General features: G+C 50.0%; 1 protein-coding gene across 3 annotated transcripts in view; it reads left to right on the top strand.

Annotated features, from left to right (window-relative positions):
- The window catches only part of dnajc4 (DnaJ (Hsp40) homolog, subfamily C, member 4), a 49332-nt gene that overhangs the window by 12015 nt on the left and 24154 nt on the right, over nucleotides 1-13163 (top strand). For 2 of the 3 annotated variants that reach the window (XM_043682632.1, XM_043682633.1), the window contains one exon: nucleotides 4010-4103. In XM_043682632.1, the coding sequence (XP_043538567.1) occupies nucleotides 4010-4103 (94 nt within the window). Of the gene's footprint in view, nucleotides 1-588; nucleotides 1544-4009; nucleotides 4104-13163 lie in introns of those variants that run through there. The other variant, XM_043682634.1, reaches the window with a different exon arrangement.

Genomic DNA, 13163 nt, shown 5'->3' with positions numbered 1-13163 from the left:
CTGCCATCTGGGGCCACTGCCCACAAGCCAAGAAAGTCTCTCAGCCAGATCCCAAAGCATTCTCAACCCAGATTGTGTTAATTTTCTTTACACGTGGGATTTGAGCGTCGTTGGAGTGAGTGCCTTGCTGGCAAGGCCCATCCCCTAATTGCCCCTTGAACTGAGCGGCTCACTCAGCCTTTTCAAAGAGCAGGTCAGTGTCAACCACATCAGTGTGGGTCGGGACTCACATGTAGGCCAGACCAGATAAGGATGGCAGATTTCTGTCCCTAAAGGGCAAGAGTGCTTTCATACGCTACAAAAAAAAATGAAAGAAAGGCATGTGCAGAAAATCAGAAACACTGGGATTGTTTCTGACAATCGACAATGTTTTCTTGGTCGTCATTAGACCCTTCATTTCCAGAGTTTAATTTAATTCAAATTGCACCATCGGCCATGATGGCACTTGAGCATAGGTCCCCAGAATAATATCTAGGTCTCTGGATTAATAGTCTCCCGATAAGACCGTGGCCTCCCCATTATTTTGGTAGTGATGTTGGTTGTCCTTGTTCCCTATGTTTTCTGTCCCAGGGTATGGATTCCACAGCCCTTACTCACCGATGGTCAGAACACAGAAGCCATGGTGGCAGCAACAGGGTGTTGGTGATAATGGACAGGAAGTCATCTCCCATCGTCGTTGGGTGCTTGTTTTAAAGTCAAACAGCGCTAAATGACATCCATCCTTATTTCCTCAAAGGAGGAAACTAGAACTTTGAATGTGCACTACGTCCTGGTCTGTGGGACCCTGAAACCTCCTCCAACCGGTCGCAGTGGCATCATCTACGTCCAAACACTCCAGAGTCTGTCTGAGCCGACTGTCGGAAGATTCATCACCCAGAAAACATTTGAAGTATGCACTGATGGAGCCTTCCAAACAATGACGATCTGTGGAGACGGACAAGCCCAGCAGTGTGTCTTTGGGGAGACAGTTGCCTCCTTTTGAAGGAGCCAGAAGCCAGGAGGCTCGGCTGAAACGCCCAGAGCAAGGAAAGACCTTTTTCAGCCTGCATTCCTCGATCGGAATCTAACAACTCAGACTGAAGTCGATGGGTTCTTTGTTGCACGATGAGTGTTTTCTGTCAGAGATGTTTGCAGCCCGCAGGGAGGCCATTCGGCCCGCTGCTTGTCCACGCGCACTGCGGCCGACAAGCAGCCACTTTCCACAGCACTTGGTTCATCCCTGTTGGCTGCAGCTCTTTGAAGGCACCTCCAAGCACTTTGTGAACATTTATGAGAACTTTCAGGCAGTGAGTTCCCGATCCCTTCCGAATGAACCCACTCCTAAATTTATGCCCCTCCCCCCACCTCTGAAAAGGTGCACCTTTGAGCAAGAGGTACATTGCCTTCCTGTTCACTCAATTTAGGATACTTGCAATTTTGCACACTTCAGTCAGATCTCCCTGCAGCCTTCTGTGTCGCAAAGACTCAAAACCGGGTTCAAAATTGACTGTGTGGCAGGAAACAGAGAATAATGGGCAATGGATGCTTTTCGGGCTGGAGAAAGGTTTGTAGTGAATTTCTCCAGGGATTGCTGCTTTTCCTGATGTGTATTAATGATCTACATCTTGGTGTGCATGGGACAATTTCAAAGTTTGCAGATGACATGAAACTCAGGAAGGATTGTAAGCAGTGAGGAGGACAGTGTAGAACTCCATTGACAAGTTGGTGGTGTGGGCAGATAGGCGGCAGATGGGGTTCAGTGCAGAGAAGTGCGCAGTGATGCACTGTCATAGGAAGAGAATTGAAAGACAATACAAAATAGCGGGTATGATTCTAAAGGGGCTGCAGGAGCAGAGGGATATGGGTGTATATGTGCACTTATCACTGAAGGTAGCAGGACAGCTCGAAACAGCAGCTAATAAAGTAGAGAATGGCCTTGGATTTATTAATGGAGGCAGAGTAAGGAGGTGATGTTGAATGCGTACGAGCCACTTGTTAGATTTCATCGGGAGTGTCGTGTACAGTTATGAGAAAGATGTGAAGACACGGCAGAGAATACAGAAGTGATTCACAAGAATGGTTCCAGCGATGAGAAACTAGGTTGAAGAGGTTGGGACTGTTCACCTTAGAGAGAAGGCAACCAACAGGAGAACTGATGGAGGTTTTCAAAAATCATGACGGATAAAAAGAAGCTGTTCCCGCTCCTGAGACGGAAAAGACATAGATTTGGAGTGGTCTGTGAAAGAAACAAAAGCGAAGTGAGGAAAACTGTTTTCACTCAGCGAGTGGCTAGGACATTGTCTGGAAATGTGGTGGAGGCAGGTTCAATTGAGGCAGTCGAGAGAGCGTTGGATGACTGTTTGAATAAACAAACTGTGCAAGGGTTTGGGGAAAAAGCAGGAGATTAACACGAGGTAACGATGCTCATTTGAAGAGATGATACACCCACGATGAACTGGATGGCCTCCCTCTGTCTCCTAACAATTGTGTAACTTTGTGAAAATGTAGCTGCTCTCTTTTTCTCTCTCTCTGCAAATGCTGCCAGGCCTCCTGAGTTTCTCCAGCACTTCCTGTTCTTACCCTAGAGTGTATGGTCTCTCCTCAGTGCTAATGTTCTCCAGTTTAGACACCATCCTTGGAAACGTCTGTATCCTCTCCAGTGTCATGACAAGGATTTGTATGGATCAGGACACAGCCCTTAAGCCACTCCCTATCTCTGTAACCTCCTCCAGTCCCTACACCTCTCCCTATCCCTGTAACCTTCTCCAATCCCTATACCACTCCCTATTTCTGCAACCTCCTCTAACCCTATACCCCTCCCTATCTTTGTAACCTCTTCCAACCCCTATACCCTTCTCTGTTTCTGTCACTTCCTCCATCCCTTACACTCCTCCCTATCTCTGTAACCACCTCCTATCTCTACATCCTCCGCCAGCCCCTACACCCCTCCCTAGCTCAATAACCTCCAGCTTCTACACCCCTCCTTATATTAGCTTGTTTCTCTGGATTACTTGTCCGGTCACATTATCACTCATTCCCAAATTAGCCAAATTGTTCTCGAGCTGGCCTTTTAAGATGGTGAAGAGCTACCTGATCTTTCTTCGTCCTATTCGGTCCATGAGGAACACCAACTGATTCTTAGCCATATTCAGGAGAAGACATATCGTATGACATTGGGGTGCAGTTTCATAGTTCCTTAAAAGCACAATTGCCAGTAGACAGGGTAGTGAAGAAAACATTTGGTACATTTGCCTGTATTGATCAGTGCCTTGGTGGATAGGAGTTAGGATTTCATACTGCAACTGTACAGGAAATTGCTGAGGCCACTTTTGGAGTACTGCATACAATTCTGGACTCCCTGCTCAAGGTAGGAAGTTGTTAAACTTGACAGGGTGTAGAAAAGATTTACAACGATCTTGCCAGGGTTTGGAGGATTTGAGCTTTAGAGAGAGGCTAAATAGGCTGAGACTGTTTTCTCTGGAGCGCGGAGGCTGAGGGGAAACCTTATGGAGGTTTATAAAATCATGAGGGACACGGATAGGGTGAATAGTCAAGATCTTTTTCCTAGGGTATGGGAGTCCAAATCTAGAGAGCATATGTTTAAGGTGAGAGGGGAAAGATTTAAAAAGGGGCAACTTTTTCACCCAGAGAGTGGTGCGTGTGTGGAATGAGCTGCCAGAGGAAGTGGTGGAGGCTCGTACAAAGACAACATTTAAAAGACATCTGGATGGGGACATGAATAGGAAGAGTTGAGAGGGATATGGGCCGAATGCTGGCAAATGGGACTAGATTAATTTCGGATATCTGAGTTGGCATGGACAAGTTGATCTGAAGGGTCTGTTTCCAAGCTGTATATCTCAATGACTCTATATATTTATGGTAGTTGGGCAGAGGACTATACTTTCTGTGTCTAAGGCCCTTGCTGTGTGGCCTATTAAAATGCCCAGATCATTGTCCAACCCTTGTAGAATTGCATTACAACAACCCATGGGGATGAACACTGTGCTTTTGTGTTTTCTCTCTTGGCCAGGTCCAGTGGCGAGGATTATTACACCGTCCTTGGCATCAAACCTGACGCGACTCTTAAGCAGATCAAGCAAGCCTTCCTTGACCAGTCGAAGAAGGTAGGCATAGTTTGTTTAAATTTGTCTGGCGCGCACCACGTGACCTTTACAGGCCACTGACGGCAATGGCAAAAGGTGACATCTCTCCAACCTGGAGTCGGAACCGTGCAAGCAACTTCCTGGGTTCCTCCCTGACCGCATGGTCCCTGTACCTCATGGGAGGGTGCATCAAATTGTCACTTGGTGGTGCAGAATTCGAGCACTGCTGAAAAAAAGAAGGCACTTTGTCTCTATTGTTCCCTTGTTAACTCATCAGGACCGAATCACAAGAATGCCACATCACAAAGGGCTCAGCAATTTATACTGTGTGGGAAAAGGCTGTTGATTGGTTGACATGTGATTGATAGAAAATGCTACCAAAATTGGATTTAAATTCAAGGTTGGCGCTGATTGGGTAAGGCTGTCACCCAAGATTTTGTTTCCATGAAGAGAGCCCACTGTGTGGATATGGTCTTATTGTTTGCCATGCGCAGTGATTACATGTAACATGTATAACAGGTCAGCTTGGGGGGAGATGGAAGGAGAGCTACAGGCCTGGGGGGGAGGGAGGCAAGCTACAAGCCTGGAAGGTGGGATGGGGGGGGTTGTTAGAATTGCTCGTCTTTGACCTGCTTCAGTTACCACGGTATCCTTCCTCTGTCAAGGAGACCAAAACTGTAGACTGTGCTCTAGATGTGACCTTACTGATTCAGCAGGTCCACCCTACTCAGCCATTCCATTCCCCTTTCAATAAGGTCATCATTCCATTTGCCTTCCCAATCACTCACTGTATCTGCATGTCCACACCTGCATGTGATTCAGGTACTAATACACCCTGACACAGGAGTGCCACCGCAGTGCTGAAGGAGTGCTGCACTGTCGGAGGGTCAGTGCTGAAGGAGTGTCGCACTATCAGAGAGTCAGCGCTGAAGGAGTGCCGCATTGTCAGTGGGTCAGCGCTGAAGGAGTGCCGCACTGTCGGAGAGTCAGTGCTGAAGGAGTGCCGCATTGTTGGAGGGTCAGTGCTGAGGGAGTGCCGCACTGGCGGAGGGTCAGTGCTGAGGGAGTGGGCACTGTTGGAGGGTCAGCACTGAGTGAGCGCTGCACTATCAGTCGGTCAGTACTGAAGGAGCGCTGCATTGTTGGAGTGTCAGAACTGAGGGAGTGGGCACTGTCGGAGGGTTAGCACTGAGGGCGTGCTGCGCTGTCAGAGGGTCAGCACTGAGTGAGCGCTGCACTGTCAGTGGGTCAGTGCTGAGGGAGTGGGCACTGTCGGAGGGTCACTGCTGAGGGAGTGCTGTAGTGTCGGAGGGCCAGTGTCGAGGGAGCGAGCACTGTCATGGGGTCAGTGCTGAGGAAGTGCTGCACTGTCAGATGGTCCGTGCTGAGGGAGTGCTGTAGTGTCGGAGGGTCAGTGCTGAGGGAGTGCTGTAATGTTGGAGGGTCAGTGCTGAGGGAGTGCTGTAGTGTCAGAGGGTCAGTGCTGAGGGAGTGCTGTAGTGTCGGAGGGTCAGTGCTGAGGGAGTGCTGTAATGTTGGAGGGTCAGTGCTGAGGGAGCGCTGTAGTGTCGGAGGGTCAGTATCAAGGGAGTGCCGCACTGTCAGAGGGTCAGTCCACTGTATTTCGTAATCTCTCAGTGGCCCCTTGCCCCTGAGGGAACCACATATATAGTATGCCATCACCACCCCCTCCTTTCATGTCTCTCTGTGCTTTTCTCTCATTTATCCTGCTTTGTGACTGTAACCATCTTGCATTTCCTCCAAAATCACTTCTCATTCTACATAGACTTCCCTTTCCCCATAATCACCAGAGCATCAATTGAGACTTGCTCAAAGAATTCCACTGTTTTAAAATGACCCCCACCTGCATGTGGTATTTTTAGCCATAATCTTTGTGTCATTGTTATTGGTCTCCAGCAATTCCAGATAAACTCTTTGTTTTTATTCCACGTACCTCAAAACGTTGGCGGATTGTGGTCTCCGGACAGTTTTCACTGTATCTCTCTACATATATGTGACAATAAAAAGAAGCGAACTCTCTGAATCTGCAGCCCAACTCCCGACACACTTGGATTTTCCTTCTAAACTCATTCAGCTCTAACTGCCATTCTCCCACTCCCGGACTTGACGACCAAAGGAAGGCGAATTCATATTGTGGCCAATCAGATTATGAAAGTGGTGAGCAACTGCCTTTTTGAATTTCTGTCATCCTTGAGGTGTAGGGACCCCCACACAGTGCTGTTAGGGAGGGAATTCCAAGATTTTGACCCAATAACACTGAAGGAACGGCGATATATTTCCCGGTGAGGATGGTGAATGACTCTGACAGGAACTGGCAGGGTTTGGTGTTCCTTGTATCTGTTGCCCTTGTTCTTCTTGATGTTAGAGGTCACGAGTTTGGAAGGTGCTGTGGAAGAACCCTGTATGAGTTGCTGCAGTGCATCTTGTGGATGGCATAGCTAGTGCTACTGAGCATCGGTGGTGAAGGAAGTGGGTGCTTGTGGGTGTGATGCCAATTACGCGGGCTGCTTAGTCCTGGATGGTGTCAAGCTTCTTGAGTGTTTTTGGCGCTGCACCTATCCAGGGCAAGTGGGGAGTATTCCATCACACTCCTAGCTTGTAGGTGGGGGACAGGCTTTGGGGAGTCAGGAGGGAATTACCCACTGCAGGATTCGCAACTGCTCAGGGCTTGTGCTTGCAATCAATGTGTGTATATGGCAAGTCCAGTTCAGTTTCTGATCAATGGTAACCCCCCTCCAAGATGTTCTAAGTGATGGTAATGACATTGAATGTCAAGGGTTGATGGTTAGATTCTATCTTGTTGGAGATGGCCATTGCCTAGTGCTAACATTGTACAAATGTCACTTGCTGTACATCAAGCCAGGTCCAGCTGCACGTAGGCATAGGTTGGTTCAATATTTGAAGGGTCAGGAATGATGCCGAACATTGTGCAGACCATCAGTGAACATCCCTATGTCGGACCTGACAGTGGAGGGAATGCTCTGTGCCCAATAGGTTTGTGGTTCCTGACCCCTTTGACACGACCAAGGGAGGTCAGCCTGAGTAGGTGTATCCTGTTACTGCATAACCACAGGAACGTCAATGTTTCAGCATTTAATCCGGGCATGGCCCGCAAACTGGCTCTGCAAACACACACTGCTTTGAAGAGGGATCACTGGACTCGAAACATTAACACTGGTTCTCTCTCCACCAGCACTGCCAGAGCCTGCTGAATTTCTCCAGGACTCTGCGTGGTCGTTCTGTATTGTAACCCGCTGCTTGCTACTTCTGTCATTGTGAATTTTTAGACCAGCAGATGGCTCCACATTAACTTGACTCTTCTGCGCGTTTTTGGAAAATCAGCCTTCATTTCCAGTGAATAATTATTTTTAAAAACTTATTCCCCAGTGGTTTGTTAGCATGCGCACTCCCCGGGCAGTGCGTATTGAGGGATCAGGAACTCACCCAGTGTCCATGTCAAGAGTTCATAGAACGCAAGCAGGCCGTTCAGCCCATCTGCCCTGTACTAGTATTTCAGCTCCACACGAGACTCCTCCCAACCTCTACCCATCTCCCTTCACCAATTATCCACTGCCTCACATCTCCCCATCTCCTTCTCCACTCTCCAAGGGGGCCCGTTCCATATTCACCCCCCACTGTCTGGTTAAAGAGGGGTCTCCCAGTTGGATTGCTCATGTTGATGGAGGTTGAGTAGTGCACAGCTTGGCTCCCAGTCTCAGACCTGCAGGTTCGATTCCCACTCCTGGGCTTGACCAAGGGAGGTGCACTCAGATTGCAGCCGGGCAAATGGTGTAATCCCTCCCACATCACAATGGTGTCAGGCAGGAAGTGCAGAAGAGAGATTTCTGCTCAGCCAAGTACTGGAAAGCATTTACTTACAGTGTAGGACTACCACAGTGAATGGTAAGGCCTTGGGGAGTGTTATAGGACAAGGAGATCTAGCAGTACAGTTTCGCAGTTCCTTGAAAGTGGCATCACAGGCAGACAGGGTGATGAAGAAGGCATTTTGCACACTTACCTTCATTGAGGATAGGAGTTGGGACATCTTATTGCAGCTGTACAAGAGATTGGTAACAGCACATTTAGAATATTGCATGCACTTGTCATTGTCCTAGTATAGATAGGATGTTATTAAACTAGAAAGAATGCAGAAAATATTCACCAGGATGCTGCCTGGACTGGCAGGATTGAGTTGTAAGGAGAAGCTGAATAGGCTGGGACTTCTTCCCTGGAACGTAAGAGACTGAGGGGTGACCTTTATAGAGGTCTACACAATCGTGAGAGGCACTGTTAAGATAGATAGCCAACAGCTATTCCCCAGCATGGGGGAGGCTAAAACTAGAGGGCAAAGGTTTAAGGTGAGAGGGGAAACATTTAAAAGGGACCTGAGGATCACCCTTTTCATACAGAGGGTGGTGAGTGTCTGGAACTGCCTGCCAGAGATAGTGGTGGAAGTGAGTACAATTTTGTCGTTGAAGAAACATTTGGACAGATATGTGGATGGGGTAGGTATGGAGGGATGTGGACCAAAGCAGGCAAGTGGGACTAGATTAATTGTGAAAGCGTGGACAATTTGGGCTGAAGGATCCTGCTGTTTCCAGGCTGAAGATTTCTGTGTCTCTATGGAAGTCTCCTCCATCCCTCTCCATAGCGCCAGGCTGCAACATTGAAGTAAAGGTGCATATTGTCCCAAGCTCCTGTCTCCTCCAGGGGTTTTCAACCCAAACAAACTCCATTCCCAATTTATCGAGATACTGCTCAGCTCAGTCTTCAGCTGCCTGTGTCCCACAGCCTGTTCCATCTTGGCTTATACTCTATCGGTCTGGTGTCATCCTCATTTAGCATTGCTGCATTTGATCCAAAATGATTCAAAAAGCAGAGAGGTGTATTTATATAGAAACAGACAATCCAAAATATGTCACGGCCTCTGGTGTACTGTGGGAAACGCACACAGCAAGCGAACACAATTAGCACTGTGATAATCTCACAGCTCATTTAGCAGCGTACTCTTAGCACTGACCCTCCGACAATGCCCGCTCCCTCAGCGCTGACCCTCAGACAGTGTGCAGAGAGGTGTATTTATATAGAAACAGACAATCCAAAATATGTCACGGCCTCTGGTGTACTGTGGGAAACGCACACAGCAAGCGAACACAATTAGCACTATGATAATCTCACAGCTCATTTAGCAGCGTACTCTTAGCACTGACCCTCCGACAATGCCTGCTCCCTCAGCGCTGACCCTCAGACAGTGTGAGGTTCCCTCAGCACTGACCCTCAGACAGTGCGAGGCTCCCTCAGCATTGACCCTCCGACAATGCAAGGCTCCCTCAGCGCTGACCCTCCGACAGTGTGAGGTTCCCTCAGTGCTGACCCTCCGATAGTGTGAGGTTCCCTCAGTGCTGACCCTCCGACATTGCGAGGCTCCCTCAGCGCTGACCCTCCGACAGTTTGAGGTTTCCTCAGCGCTGACCCTACGATAGTGCGAGGCTCCCTCAGTGCTGATCCTCAGACAGTGCGAGGCACCCTCAGCGCTGACCCTCCGACAGTGCCCGCTCCCTCAGCACTGACCCTCTGACAGTGTGAGGCTCCCTCAGCACTGACCCTCCGACAGTGTGAGGCACCCTCAGTACTGACTCTTCGACAGAGCCCGCTCCCTCAGCACTGACCCTCTGACAGTGCCCGCTCCCGCAGCACTGACCCTCTGACAGTCCCCGCTCCCGCAGCACTGACCCTCCGACAGTGCGGCGCTCCCTCAGCACTGACCCTCTGACAGTGCAAGGCTCCCTCAGCACTGATCCTTCGACGGTGCAGCGCTCCCTCAGCACTGACCCTACGATAGTGCAGCGCTCCCTCAGCGCTGACCCTCCGACAGTGCACCGCTCCCTCAGCACTGACCCTGTGACAGTGCCCGCTCCCTCAGCACTGACCCTCCGCCAGTGCGGTGCTCCCCCAGAGCTGACCCTACGGTAGTGCAGTGCTCCCTCAGCGCTGACCCTCCGACAGTGCGGCACTCCCTCAGCACCGACCCTCCAACAGTGCGGCACTCCCTCAGCACCGAATCCTCCAACAGTGCGACACTCCCTCAGCGCCGACCCTCTGACAGTGCGGCACTCCCTCAGCACCGACCCTTCAGCAGTGCGGCACTCCCTCAGCACTGACCCTCTGACAGTGCGGCACTCCCTCAGCACCGACCCTCCAACAGTGCGGCACTCCCTCAGCACCGACCCTCTGACAGTGCCCACTCCCTCAGCACCGACCCTTCAACAGTGCGGCACTCCCTCAGCACTGACCCTCTGACAGTGCCGCACTCCCTCAGCACTGATGCTCCGACAGTGTCCACTCCCTCAGCACTGACCCTCTAACAGTGCCCGCTCCCGCAGCACTGACCCTCCAACAGTGCGGCACTCCCTCAGCACTGACCCTCTGACAGTGCCGCACTCCCTCAGCACTGATGCTCTGACAGTGCCCACTCCCTCAGCACTGACCCTCTGACAGTGCCTGCTCCCGCAGCACTGACCCTCCAACAGTGCGGCACTCCCTCAGCACTGACCCTCTGACAGTGCAAGGCTCCCTCAGTGCTGATCCTTCGACGGTGCAGCACTCCCTCAGCGCTGACCCTACGATAGTGCGACGCTCCCTCAGCACTGAACCTCCGATAGTGTGGCGCTCCCTCAGCGCTGACCCTCCGACAGTGCAGTGCTCCCTCAGCACTGACCCTGGGACAGTGCGCCACTCCCTCAGCACCGATCCTCCAACAGTGCGGCACTCTATCAGCACTGACTCTGGAACGGTGTGGCACTCCTTCAGTACTGACCCTCCAAATGTGCAGCACCCTCTCTGGACTCACTCTAGCCGTGTCTGCTTCAGTGTTCGAGTTCAAGCCCTGGAGTGGGACTTGAATCTGGAACTTTCCGGTTCAGACACAAGTGAGCGGTGTGCAGATCCACAGCAGATGCTTAAGTGTTTCTATATTTAAAGAAACTTTGGAGATATAGTATATCATAAAAGCAGGGAGAGCTGGACAAACTCAGCAGATGTGGCAGCATCTGTGAACAGTTCACATTGTGAATCCAACATGACGCATCTTCGAAGATCCGGAGAAGAATCACTGGACTCACAACATTGGATCGGTCTCTCTCCACAGATGCTGCCAGGGCTGCTGAGATTCTCCACTTCTCCCCGTTCATGTCCCTAGAGTCGCTGTAACCCTTTACAATGAAAACGCAGCACAGAGAACTGTTCACAAAGGGAGGTGGTGGTGGTGGTGGAGTTGTAATGTCACTGGTCTCCCAGTGCAGAGTCCGAGGCTAATATTCAGTAGGCATCAGATCAAATCCCACCCTGGCTGATGGTCAAATTCAAAGTGACCAAAATTAGAGTCTGGAATTTTTAAGAAATGGTCCAGTCACAGCGTGCTAACCGCTGCCGATTGTAATAGAAGCCTTTCTGGTTCACCAGTGTCCTCTCAGCGTAATAACTGCCATCCTCTAGGATCATGTTTTGACTCCAGATGGGCAGCAATGAGTATAACCACCTCCTGAAGTGAAGCTGGCAAGTCGTTCAGTTCAAAGGCCAGCTACCAACGTGTCCAACCGATGTTACCTTCACTGGTGATGTGCACGCCCTGCGATTTTTTAAAGTACACATCATGCTGTGATGCTTGGTGCCCCTGTCAGGGCCAGGCTGAGAGGAGGGTGCCCAGTAAATGGCTGGCGCCAGAGCGATGCAGACTCACTCTAGGCAGCCCTCAGTTGGCGCACTCTCGCCAGGCAGGATGCCAGCTAAGCTCCTGCGCTTGTGGCATGGTTACTGCAGGCTCGGTCCGAATGCATCTCTTAATCAGTTGGCTGAGCAGGGAGCTGCAAAATGTAAAAATCACTGTGTTTACACACTGTGTAATAACTCTGCTTGTTCCTGATAAAGGCCGAACTCATTTGCTGAGGAATGTTATGATTGGATCGGGTCTGCTGTTGAACCCCAGATAAAAAAACAACCAATTTGCAGCTCTCTCTCTCTCTCTCTCTCTCTGTTCCATGCAGCACCACTCAGTGCAAACAGCAAATGTGCTCTCCAGCAAGTGAGTTTTTATATTTTCTGTTTTTTTTGGTTTGTTTGGCATGAGGAGTCACGGGAATCCTGGTCAGGGTGACAAGGATGGCTGAGGTGAGCTTCCGAAGGAAGCAAAACATGCTGCAGGGATCAGGAATTCCACGCGGCCGGAATGAACCTGAGCTAAAAGGCCTTGGGCTGCACTGGAAATAGGAACAGGGGAAGGCCATTCGACCCCTCACTTCACTTGACCATAGCTGACCTACCTCACCCGTTTTCCTGCACTATCCCTTGATATCTTCAACATTGAGAAACCTGTGATCACTGTGTTAGACATTCACAATGACTGAGCCTTCACTGCCCACTGAGGGAGAGAATTTCAATGATACACCACTCTCTTGAAGAAATTTCTCCACTTCTCAATCCAAAATGGCCGACCTACTGGCTGAGTGAATAAAGCTCTTCTCAACTCTCCTCTCGTCCTCCTTCCTCTGAGCTTCAATCTATTCCTGTTTTTTAAAAAATATTCATTAGTGGAATGTGGACATCGCTGCCTGGCAAGCGTTTATTGCCTGTTCCTAGTCGCCCTTGAGAAGATGGTGGTGAGCCACTTCTTGACATGTTGACTAATGGGAAAATGTGCCTTCATGTCCACCCTATCCAAGTACCTCACAATCTTATATATCGCCAGATTGGTTCACTGTTGATGAATGTTATATTTGGGATTCTGCATTAAAGAATCTCACTAATTTCTCCATCAGTTTCCACAGCTTCAGAACAGGAGATGATGATAAAACCAGAATTAGAGGAGCACAGAGATCTCAAAGGGTCATAGAGTCATAGAGATGTACCATAGCAACTGGAGGAGGTGACAGAGATAGGGAGGGGGTGTAGGAACTGGAGGAGGTTACAGAGATAGGGAGAGGGTGTAGGAGCTGGAAGAGGTTACAGAGATGGGGGGGGGTAGGGGCTGGAGGGGGTTACAGAGATAGGGAGGGAGTATAGGAG

Source organism: Chiloscyllium plagiosum, chromosome 45 (assembly GCF_004010195.1).
Source record: "Chiloscyllium plagiosum isolate BGI_BamShark_2017 chromosome 45, ASM401019v2, whole genome shotgun sequence".
NCBI lineage: Eukaryota > Metazoa > Chordata > Chondrichthyes > Orectolobiformes > Hemiscylliidae > Chiloscyllium > Chiloscyllium plagiosum.
The sequence above is the reverse complement of the archived record's forward strand: the minus strand, read 5'-3'. Positions and strand labels throughout refer to the sequence as shown.